General features: G+C 37.0%; 1 protein-coding gene across 10 annotated transcripts in view; it reads right to left on the bottom strand.

The window, feature by feature from the left end:
• Nucleotides 1–12,929, bottom strand: part of LOC148655204 (inosine-5'-monophosphate dehydrogenase 1b) — a 74,216-nt gene that overhangs the window by 41,886 nt on the left and 19,401 nt on the right. For all 10 annotated transcript variants that reach the window (XR_015941215.1, XM_088645505.1, XM_088645507.1 and 7 more), the window contains one exon: nt 9,171–9,219. Coding sequence is in view for 9 of the 10 variants with exons in the window: in XM_088645505.1 (XP_088501631.1) it covers nt 9,171–9,219 (49 nt within the window). In the remaining variant the exon portion in view is untranslated. The remainder of the gene's footprint in view (nt 1–9,170; nt 9,220–12,929) is intronic.

The following is a 12,929-nucleotide window of genomic DNA, read 5'->3' as shown; positions in this document are numbered from 1 at the left end:
ATCCAGCTGCAGACGGTGATAAACATGGTGTTTTAAACTGTGGATGAATCAACAAGAAACAAGCAGCAAGTGGGTCAAATAGCTTTAACTTCAACAAGTAATGTAATGCTCCAAAACAATTTGGATTATATATACTGATGGGAAAAAAAGAATTGCAACATTTTCTTGAACATTTTCTACGTACTTTCACAATTTGTTTTAAGCCCTCTGACCAGCAATACAGCTTGCGGAGTGAGGCATTGCAACTTGTCAATCACACAAAAGCTTGTTAGGTGCACTTTTACCCAATGAGGTCCAGGTGGAACAATGCCTGATCAGGACACCTTTAAAAAGACCTTAACTCAAAGCTTAGGTCACTGCAAGAAAAAGGACACTTAGTTTTCTGTGCATTCCATAATGTCACCATAATCAAGGGAGAGGGCTATTGGCAGGCATGTCTTGTGCCAGCGTTGCTAGACACTATGGAGTAGGCCGCGCCACTGTGTCCCGACTGCAGAGAAGGTTTCAGCAGACCATCCAAGATCCGGTTGCCCTTGAGTGACCACACCACTGCAGGACTAACACATCAGTCTGATTCATCTGAGAGATCAGTTCAGATCTGCCACCCGTACTGCTGCTGAAACTGCCGGAACTGCCCTCCGCTCACATCTAGACGTCACACCCGACTGGCTTGGACCAGACAGAGGCTGTGATGGATATCTGTCAGCAGTGCCATCAGGTCCTCTTCACAGATGAGTCACTCTTCAGCCTGTTCCACGCAGACAAGAGGGCCAGAGTGTGGAGGAGGAGGTGTTGCATTTCTTTTTTCCATCAGTATATATGTGCCATCATTTTGAACATGTGTGACTAGTAGTAATTTAACAAGTTAATTTTTTATTAAGCAGCCCCCCTTTCATGCTAATCTGTGGCAGTTGTTCTGCAGGTATGAATAATGAAAGTTCATGTTTTTTTAAAGACATTTTGTTAATGTGTCTTTGTCACCGTTGACAATTATGTCAGCGGTTATTAATCTTAGTTGTGATTTAGGGGTAACTTCGTACAACACATCAGCTTCAGGCTGTAAAACATGTTGGGGAAAAAAATGTGTCGACATAGCAGAAGCATCGTTAATTTGAACATGGCACCCATTTTTAACCATCCTCAGAATTTTTGATTACCTAAATTAACTTATTTTTTACAGTCAAATTTTGGGACTTGGCCAAACTGGGCCACGTACCTTCCTCAAATGGTACAGCAGCTGCTCCAGTGTCCTCAGTTGGAACCCACAGCCATCCAGCCAAGTTCTAAAGTGCCTAAAACTATTCTGCACAGGTATAACTAGCAATACGTTTCAAAATATCCAATATAAATACCAAACCTTACACCCCTACAGTGTAAAATGTTTTATTTTGAGAAGTTTGGTATGACTGCAATGCAAAGAACTAAAACAGAGTATAAGATTTACTTTGCACAAAATTTTAAATGTATCCACCAGAGGGCACTTCTGCCTAACAATACTATAAATTTCACCAATGTGACCACTAAAATCTGCAATTTAGTGAGAATTGTGTAATTGACCCCAGCCAGTTTGCCTCTAAGGCCTAAAAGAGAGCATTTTGTGAAGGAACCCCTGTAACTGGTACAAAGAAAAATAAATTCATGGGGAATAACAATGTCCAAGTATTTAAGCGAAAAACATTTAACTTGTTCAATAAAGAGGTAACTTCCTGGCCACCGGACACGTAGGCTCGATCCTCTACTCAGAGGAAGGAGTTAACCAAGGGGTAGCTGCAATGGTGGAGACAGGGTGGAGGCAGCATGAGTGCGACAAAGCCAGAAGAGATGTGTGCAAGATGTAGCATGAAACAAATGTCGGTAATGATTGCAATCTAAACCAGCCAGGTAAAACTGGCTTGTCTTGTCCGTCAACACTCCTGAACTTCCTTGTGGAAGTGGTGGTGGTTAAATGTAAACTTGCACTTTCTGCTATGACACACTTTGATACCTAATTTGTAGTGGTAGTAGTGGTTTAAGGGTTCTTGTATTTATTCTTTATACTGTAGTTATAGTTGGCTCTCCGAACTGTAGGTCATCTTGGGTGAAGCAGTCACTTTGACAATGAGAGCATTTTGATATATTAACTATTTAAGTAACAATAAAACTAAGCTTACTTCAAGCTTTTACAGTATGTGATTTTTAATATATATAAATATAATGGTAAACACACAGAGAATGCAGTATGACAAAATATTATGGGGAAAGGGAAAGGTTTTGTGTCTGTTTATTATTAGTGACCTTCACAGGGTTCTAATGGAGGTCGAGAGTCTTTCCTAAACAGATTAAGATCCCTGACCCAGACAACTGGCCTTGACAAGCCTCCTGTCCTATCTCACTCAAACTGAATTCCCAAAACAAAACCGTGATCAACACAGCCAAGCCCCACGAAGAGACTAGAGAGACTTTTCCGGTGTTATTTCACTTTCAACATACACTTTAAATACAGTGTAACTGCAGTTATAAGACTTCTACTATCAATGAAGATTTATTTAAACAGTACTGGATGTACACATTTTAACTAAACATCAAATCTGTTTAAAACTGACTATTCAAAAGGCAAAATAAAAGAAACAAAGAGCACAATGTGTTAAATGTAAAGCAGAAATAGCCCAATGATTTAAGAACTGAACTAAGTTTCTCCAAACAGAAACAAATCAGAACAGGAAAGTCATTTTCTCTTTTAAGACCACTTGCAGTAACATTAAAAAATAACTAACAAACCATTGCACATAAAGCTAAAATCATCAAATAAAGACTGACAAAGTTATAATCTGTAGAGTTCTTTGATATTACTTAATTTCTGAGCTCCTCTAAGCTACCCCTGCATCTTTTACATAATGCTCAACCTATATATTTACTACCATAATCAGCAATCTGAAAATTACACCCAAAATAAAATGAATGACAGCCGTGATTGAAATATAGGAAAAATAGGATGTTCAAACAAACTTCTGAATGGACAATGTAGCAATAAAACGTCTGTATAAAACACGGTTAGATCCCTATTTAAAAAGAAAGTGCATTTTCAGAAAACAATACACAGGTGGTAGAAATAACACTGAGCAATAACTCAATAATAGAATGGCCCACTGTACAGCATCGATCCTACACAGAAAGGATTGAAAGTACAAATTTCTTGTAATTGACTGACCATTTATGACACTTACCACTTGGAGCAGAACCAAAGATCAACAGCTCATGGCCTGACTTTTATAGCAAGCTGCCAGTTACAATTCTCTTGAGTGCTTGGTTTCTTTGACCTGGCCTGAATTCTTCAGGATCATCACAAAATTTACTTTGTGAATTAAGTAATTTATGACAGTGTTGACTGACCTGACTCAGAGACAGAGTCATCTGCTTAAAGAAGAGTAACGATAGCAGATTCAACAGGAAATAATAGATTAATAAGAAAAACTACTGCATTCCAGTTCAAAGGAGTCATAACTCTATTAAGTCATCTAAGTGAATTTAACCTTTTTACCAAAGACTACATTAAAGCTTTCTCATTTGTATTTGATATTTTAAATCTGGTGCAACACATCACACTTGTTTGATATAAACCCTGCGCTGCGATATGCTTCCTTTGTGATTTGTCTTTCAAAGGAAACTGCACTTTTTCAAGACCTAACAAGACTTGTCAAGTTTCACCCGCACACAAGCCTTCCAAAATCGAATACTTTTTTAAAATAAAGTTTAATAATTTACATAGCTCATTTTAACGTTAATATTTATGAACCTGGTCTGAGCAAAAAAATAAGGGGAAAATAAAGGGAAAATCTATTACTTTTTATCTTGATTCCTTAGAGTACATTAATGACAGAAAATGTATCTATTAATAATGTATTTGGTTTATCTCTTGAATGCTCAGCTTCAAGAACTTTTAACTCTCAAATTACATCTAAAAATGGGCTGTAAGTAACATGCTAACTAAAGGAACTTGGAAAAGACAAATGTTGCACTATTAAAATCAAGTTTCAAGAGAATTCAGACTATTTGAGAGCTTTTCAATGCACTCAACAGAAATAAGGGACTGTATAAAGTTCCCTTCCACACTGCAACATTCGCAGTCACCTAAAACAATGAACTTGTAACATCCAACCACCCTGACATTACACTAACAAAAACGCAATTATAGAGTGCCCCATAAAAGGTTCAATGATCAGGGAAACAATCTGTAAGAAACATTAAAATACAGTACATGACTATTTTTTTTTGATAATGGTATGCATTTCCTCATACCTGAGAAGTATAGCATGAAGTATAGAGAAGTATACGCAATTTAATTCTTTAGGCCTTGCAAAGCACATTACCCAAGGGGGTGGGGGGGCGATTTCAATTAAGAACTCTGTGAGAGACAGAAAGACACCCCGACCTGGCAGCAGTCACTGGACATCGAGGATTATGTGTGCGCAACTCTGTCGGATGACGTCAAGGCTAATACTCGAGTAAGAAAGTGATCGGTTAAGTGGACTTCACTATGAAGAGAAAGGATAAGGCATGTCACAAATTCATTTATTTTTAGCAGGCTTTAAACAATGTGATAGAGCAAGCTAGACAAGATGCAGAGCTCATTTAAAGACTGCTACAGAAAAACAGAGTGGGGATCTGCTTCAGCACACAAACTGCCAAGGAACAAGTAGAAAATAAGGAATATTGGAACACAGCTGAAATGTTCAGTTTTCTCTTTTTAAAAGAAAAGTGAACATCTAACTTTGACTTGTATCACTCTTAATGACTACAAGGAAAAATCTGCATGGTTAATTAAATATAACCCTATAAGGAAGCAATCTTTTTCTGGAAATTAGGTAGTACAACAACTTCAAAGGAAACAGTATAGCAATAAGTCTATAAAGATTAACATAACCTTGCATAAACCACGAGGTTCTAAAGTTTGCAGTTGGAAAAATGAAAAAATAAGCAATATATTCTGCTATGAAAATCTTGGGGGTTGAAGGTTTCTCAAGATTGTATTCCCAAATTACCTTTAGTCTTATTTCACAATCACTTGCTTAATTGATCACAATGCTAATGTTCTAATCTTTGCAGGATGAATGTCAAAATCTTGCTCTTCAATGCTTCAAACCTTATGAATTTATTTTTACAGGTCGCCAAATATTAAATGAATGTAAAAAATGAAAAGAAATCAAGCATGTACTGTCCAACCCTTGATGGCTGAGAGTACTGAAATGCAAGCAATTCATCTAAAAGGGCGTTCTACAGCATCAAAAATTCAATGATCGTTTTGTCAGCAAAATGAAACAAAAAAATCTTAATCACCCTTTACATTATTCTTTTCCATTAAAAACTGAAGTAATCATAATAATAACAATGTCAGTCAATTTGCCGGTATTACAAAAAGAACAAGGAACTAGGGATGGGATACTTTGAGCAATTAAATAATCCAATTTAATATTTTCTAAGAAAAGCAACTTTGAATTTGGAAGATTAGTCAGGCCAAAAAAAACCTTTTAAAGAACTAGGCTATGCAAAAACAGCCAGCAAAATATGCAAAAACAGCCAGCAGCATCAAACGTTATGAGCCACAAAAAGTAGAAAAAAGGCACATAAAATGAATTATTTTTTGAAAAATGTTTTCCAGTCTTTTAATTTTGCTACTCTATTCGCCCACTATACATTTTATCCAACTAGGGCTCCAAGGAAACCACATCACGACTTTCTGCAAACATCAACAATTAAATTTCTCAAACACAGACACTGACATGTCCCAACACCTCCAGTCCCTAAGCTTTGCAAAAAGGCAAAATCTTGGACAGCTCAGCTAACTGCTGTTTGTGGCTCAGCTAACACCTGTTTCCTTGGTTAATTAACAGGAGAGGGATTAACGTGACAATGATGTTTTCATCAATTTATAACAACCATCTATAGAGGTCTCTCATGGCCAACTCGTAAGCTTCCCTAGCAAAAAAAAATGTTTAGCCTGCACTTCATTTATGTGATCAACACTACAGAATTTATAAAAAGAACAAAATGACGAAACACCTGGGATTTGTTCGTTATTAACAAACGGGTGAGATGGGCCAGAGAGCCTCTCTGCATTTGTAACTGTTCTTATGTTCATAGATATCTGACTGAAAAACAAGCCCTTTTCCTTATAAAAATTGTCTTTTCTCTTACTGTAAGGAGGATGTAGCACTTGTATTACAATAATTTGTATAACTACAAACTATCGCTATAGTTTGTCTCAAGATACTGCTGCAGATGAGCATACTTCCACAAAAAATCTGTATTTTATTGCTATGGGTAAAATTATATATTTTCTTTAAAAGTTTATGAAATGGAGAACCCAGTACATAAAAAAAAATGTAATGATGCCAATATACCATCTTTGAACATACAGAATCCTATGAAAATACCTCCCACTTGGAAAATGGGATGACTTCATTTTTCAAATTTATATAACATGTACAACAAGACGTCAATAGTTAAAAAAAAGTTCCAAAAGAGATGATGTACTGTATGTCTGCTTTAAAGTTTGTATGTCACAAACTAAATTGTTTCTTTTAAACTAAAGCAATCATCCTGAAACTTAATTTGAGATTTGTTGCATTTATAATTTTAGAAATTCTGTCAAATGCAACATTTTATTAGCAACTACTTTATCAGAACATGACGCATTGTTTTTTTAGTTTTGACAAAATCTGAATTATTTTCATCTTAACTTTATAGATGAAAACGGAATTCACATTTGTGCCTAGAGGTAAGACTATATCACAACCCTAGGCTTTACATATACTGTGTTCTTAACATACTCAATGAAATAGTAATAGAAAATGACATAATAAAGATTTACAGATGGAATAATGTGTCACTCTGGAAAAACAAATGTCATACTGTAACCTTAATAGCACTGTACAGATTAAAGCCATAATTTTAATCCAAAGAATAGCAGGATCACATTTATTCAAACTTCTGTACTTCATACTTTTTTTTATATCAAGCAGAAACACTAATGAGCATGTCCAAAAAGTTCAATTGCATTTCATCTGACCATAAGGCAGGTGAGGCAGGTGCATACACATGGACATTAAAGTAGTAGGCTTTGTATCCTGAAGATGTCAAATTTGTGTAAGAGATCTCTTACGTAGCCTTTGGGTTTCTCATTGCCTCCAAAAACCACTTGTCTCGCAGTAGAAAGATAAACGTAGTCTAGTAGTATAAAGGAGCCACATTTCTTAACATTGGACACTACAGAAGATCCCGATTTTTGTAGATTGTTACAGCCATTTCCCACCTTGTGAAGGTCAATAGCTATTTGCGTACAGGCTTCAGAGAGCAATCCAACTATAACCACAATGTTGTGCAGTATGCTACTGCTTAATGTCTTCCACGTTTTGCCTCCTTTTATACTTCTGGGAAACACATCTTCAGAGGCTGTGATAAAAGTTCTTTTTGGACCAACTGCACTCTCAAAGAGCAGAAGGGTGTTGTCTATCTGTTTTCATGTGGATTTTAAAGGAATACTTTATATATAAATGTTTTAAAAAATCCAGCTATGATAAAAAAATAACTGTGCAATGCTATTAAGATCACAGTATAAAACTTTCAGAATTAAGCAGACATTATCTAACCTTTAACTCTGTTGTGTTCCGTTAAATACACTGAGTGTACAAAACATTAGGGACACCTTCCTAATATTGGAATAATAATGTTGCACCCCCCTTTGCCCTCAGAACAGCCTGAATTCGTCGGGGGCATGGACTCAACAAGATGTCAAAAGCATTCCAAAGGGATGCTGGCCAATGCTGACTTCAGTGCCTCCCACAGTTGGCTGTTAGTCGATCTCTACTCCGAACACCTTGTTCCATCTCAACCCACAGACGTTCATTAAACTAAATTCACCGTTATGATCATGGAACCATTCATGGACAATCTTAGCCTTGTAGGGCATTATCCTGCCAAAGAAATCCATTCACTTATGGATACACTGCTGCCATGAAGAGATTCGCCTGACTGGCAATGATCAGATCCTCTGTCATTCAAACATTGCTCCACATCTATCAAGTGTGTGTCATGAAAACACACCCCACACCATCACCACCAGCCTGCAGTGTTAACACACTGCATGATGGATGCATGGACTAATGTGGTTTTCTCCATATCCTAGTCCTCTCATCAGCATGATACAGCAGGAACCAGAATTCCTCAGGCCAGGCAAGGTTTTCCAATCCTCCAGTGTCCAATGTTTGCAGTTGCAGTGGACTAAGGGAATGAAGTTTCTTTTTTTTGCTGAAAAAAGTGAAACTCTGTAAGGTTGTTGGCTGCCATACCCCATTCGTGTTGTATAGTGCAACAAGTTGTGAATTCTTTTACGGGTCTTTCAGCACCAATGTTGTACTGTCAGCTGACTAACTGTAGACCATCTGTGTGTTAAATCTGCACAATTCGTGTCAGCCTTCTTCCACCCTATTTTCGACGGCTGACTGGCCTTTGGCTGAATGTCTCCTGGGTGGTGGATCATTCCAGAAAAACACGGGACACTGTTGACCTTGAAGAACCCATGAGCATTGTAGTTCTTGACATACTCAAACTAGCGTACCTGGCACTTACAGTACTATAACACCCCCGTTCAAAGGCACTTACAACTTTTTTCTTGCCCATTCTCCCTCACATACACAATGCTGTCTCAATTGTCTCAATCCTTAAAATCCTTCTTTAACCTGTCTGGTTCCCTTAATCATACTGAGTGAAGTCGATTTAATATGTGAAATCAAATAGCTTTTAGCTGGATTCACCTGGTCAGTCTAATTCAAGGAAAGAGCAGGTTTCCCTAATGTTTTGTATACTAAGTGTATATTAAATATCTGTTAGATATCCTCTGTTCCCTTTTCATCAGAGGTGTTAATTTGGAGGCCTCTGTGGATAGCAGTATGATACAAGGCACTAGATATCTCTCTTCATCAGTCACCATCTTCAATGCATGTATACCTTGCATATTTAGCATTGAACCCATTTAGTATTCTCTGGATTCACAAGGCAATATTCAAAATATTTTCAGTTCAGGTTACAACTTACTACAGTAAACTGCAGCTAACAATATTTGCATACCCAGCTCAACTGCTTGTCAATAAAGAGAACTTCATAAGGACGTAACTAATCCTGAGATCGTTACTCACCACTTCATCTGCAGTGAAGTCAATGAACCCTGGAAGGATCAGGAAATCGCTATAAACAAAAAGAACAGGAGTTCAATTTAATTTGCTGAAAAGGTTGTATTATAAAACTTTGGATTGTTTGCTCAAAGCTCATTTATATTTAAGCAGTTTATTTAAAAAGAAGAGCACCATGACAAACAAAAACCTTGTATTCTAAACCACACTCAGGGCGCTAATTTCATGATGTTTAGATCACCCAAATACTTCATTTATTTTGGAATGTGAAATCTGCTAGCATTTTACCTGCAGGGGAGACTTGGACCCTTTCCTTTGCAAATATTATTCAGTCTCATCATATATTTGCATCATAGTCTCAATCCCTATAATGATGTAGTGGGCAGACTAGGAAAAAACTATTAACATTCCAGACTAAAAAATGTACAAATCATACAGGAAATATTATAAAGGATGTAGCGCAAAAGACTACACATTTAATTGGCTTTCATAATTGTTGGATTACACTTTCAACAATTTCAAATACAGTAAAAGTTTCTTTTTTCCCAGGTGAAGGTTTGAGAAGGCAACTGTTGTGTCTGTGTTGCAAACAGGGGAAAAAAAGCTCTACCTTCGAGCTTTGATGATTTTAACTAAGTTTAAATGAGCTCAAAAGCAGGGAAAGCACCATACAATCCGTCAGTCAGCACATGTGGGTTTTCATTTCCATAGCATTACGTCTGTTCTTAGAAGCATAAATTAAAAACTAAAATAACCTAGTGGTTTAAAGACTGTTGACTCCTCATAAGTTAGAAATTCTCTCTTAAAAACGTCAACATATTACCTAAAGAAAAAGGTACTGCCTTTCTTGATGCATATTTATCTGTTCTAGACATCCCTTCAGGATATAGTCTGAGAGTTAAATACATGTTAGCCAAAAAATAAAAACATGTTAAGGATACATCAAAGGAATATGAGTTTTATTGTTCAACATTTTTTATATTACTTTGCATACATCTCTCTACATTTATAAATTTAAGCAAAGTGAAAAACAAAAGATGTGTTGCTGTTTTGAGATCCAAGACTTCTGTGGCTTGACAGACGGACATATGCATACAACCAAGGGGCTGACTAAATAAAAGAAGCCTTATTCTTGAGATGGCTCACAGTCTGTCCCAGCCCATACATAAGAGCTTGCCAATATCTGCCCACACCAAGTGTGGTAACTAGCTAAACCCATCACCACCCCTCCTTAACAAGGGTGGATTGCGAAGTCTACAGTTCTATTATAAGCAGCATTCTAGAAACCTGCAATGGTCTCATCCTTTGAAATACAAAACTTCTGAAGTTTAACACATGCATTACACCTTCACCTGTAACCTTCAAATGTTTTTTTTCTTCTTTAACTTATCAGGCCACCAATGGCAGCAACAGTAGCCTCTGGAAATGCTTTCTGTAGGTGATTGAGGCAGAATAACAATTAAAATATTTCACCTAGTCCTGCAAAGCACATTGCAAGAACACTGTGTACTGGCTACATAGATCTAAGGGTCTACATAGATCTCAATAACTCAGGGTAGATTTGGAACTAATATTTGCATGTTCCTAACAGATATGAACAAATAGATAATTGTTACTGGGAACTAAATTTGAATACTGATAATGTTGCAAGGTGCAAAGTTATATGTAAAGTGATATACTGCACAGATAACGATAAATAAGCAGTTTAGAATCATATGCTCCAGATATTTGTCATTCAGCTTTTATTTTATACCGAGATATTGATGGAGAAGATTTCAGTTTAACATTAAAGGGAAACATATGGAGAATGTACAGGTAACTGCTCAAATAAAGGCAACACCAACGTAAAGCACCTTAATAGGGTGCTGGTCCACCATGAACTGCCAGAACAGCTTCAAAGTAATTTGACAGATCCTACAAGTGTCTGAACCCTACTGGAGAAATGTGACAGCATTTCAAGAAATTCCATCATTTTCATCATCATTGTCTCTGGCACCGCTCCAGAATCTCCCATAAGTGTTCGATTGGGTTGAGATCTGGTGACCTAGACAGTCATGACATAAGGTTTACACTGTTTTCATGTTCATCAAACCATTCAGGGACCACGTGTGCCCTGTGGATGGGGGCATTGTCATCCTGGAAGACTGGCACCTTGCACCTTGCTCTCTAAGGGATTGAGCAGAGCTAAAATAGGAAAATGCACCCCACACCATAACAGAGGCACTAGAGCCATTCACAGTGGGGAAACAAGCAGTAGAGCCTTTCCTTTTCACATGTGCCACACAGGTACTCACCCTCTCATTCAGAACAGTGTGAAGGATGATTCATTTGACCATATTACTCTTTTCCATTGCTCAGTAGACTACTGCCTGTGTCCTTTGTACCACTTTACTAACCAAAGTGCAGTTCAGTGTTTTAGATGTAATAAGGAATTCATGCACTGCTACTGGACTAGTCTTCCTCTCTGTGAAGTTCTCAATGGACTCTACCTGATGAAGCTGCCTGCTCCTGCCTTAATGTGACATTTGAAGTCAACCAATTCAGAATTGCTAATCCATTTTGCCTTGCAAAATTCAACCTCAATTCAATACATGGACATCACAGTTGAGGAATATGCGTTTCCGTACACAGTTGCCTGTAGTTAATGACGTCTTTTCCTCAGGTGTCTGTAAAAACATCTCTATGGCCATTGTTCCTCGTGAAATTCCAGTAAGCTGAGCAGTCTTTGTCACTGAAGCTCTTGCCAAGCTTGCCCCAACAATCACCACTGCCTCAAAGTCACGATGATCACTTCTTTTAGCCAAGACAGCCAAAATAATGGGCAACTGGGCCTGTCCAGCAATTTTATACATGACTCTAAGCATGATGGGATGCACACTTGTGTGGAAGCACCTGCTTTTAATATACTTTGTATCCCTCGTTTACTTGTGTTTACTTGTTTTTTGGCAGTTACCTGTACAAAGAAACTATTCACCGATTCAAAAATTACAAAGAAAATGATTGCATTAAAAAGACAATAATAAATTCTTTAAACTTAAAATAAACGTCTTTCTTTTCACTGTAACGCCAACACCAAGATACAGTAGTTCAACATGCTGTTTTCAATATAGCAGTTTGGTTAACTTGAATAAGGATGACATTATACATGACTGTTTAGCTAAAATATTGTATTCAATCTTCAAAGATGTATTAGCAAGTCTCATTTGTCACTCACCATGCCGGAAGAAACCTAGGCAGCTCTTTTTAACTTGAGATTGTTTGAAATCATATTATAAAAACAGTTTTAGTGTTACCCATAAGATCCCCATATGAGATACACTATGTAAATGTACAAAGGTTTTTGGATACCAAATGGGGAAGCTGATGGATACCAGGAACTATTATACTTGTTAAAAAACATGTCTCTTAATGAGATAATAGCACTGCAACTCAGGGACAGTTTAGACTATGATGAGTTAAAAATAAATAACTAATAACTGGCAAGTTTTAAGAGCCATAAACATCTGAATATTACAGCACCAAACAGTAACTAAAATAAATCAAAGTCCTCAGAATCTCAGAATACAAAGAGATTGACTCACTTTATAAATTACATCACAACATACAGGATACTAAAATTACCATTCACGATTTTCTTTGGGCAGATACATTGTTTGCAAAGGTGTACATTCATAGGTTAAAATGTAAAAATTAAAAACTATAACCCATACATAGCTGCTGTTCCTATGTCTCAGCACACCTGAAACTCAATTGGCTCATTACAGT

This window comes from Lepisosteus platostomus, chromosome 9, assembly GCF_059453375.1.
Source record: "Lepisosteus platostomus isolate fLepPlt1 chromosome 9, fLepPlt1.hap1, whole genome shotgun sequence".
Lineage (NCBI taxonomy): Eukaryota > Metazoa > Chordata > Actinopteri > Semionotiformes > Lepisosteidae > Lepisosteus > Lepisosteus platostomus.
The sequence above is the reverse complement of the archived record's forward strand: the minus strand, read 5'-3'. Positions and strand labels throughout refer to the sequence as shown.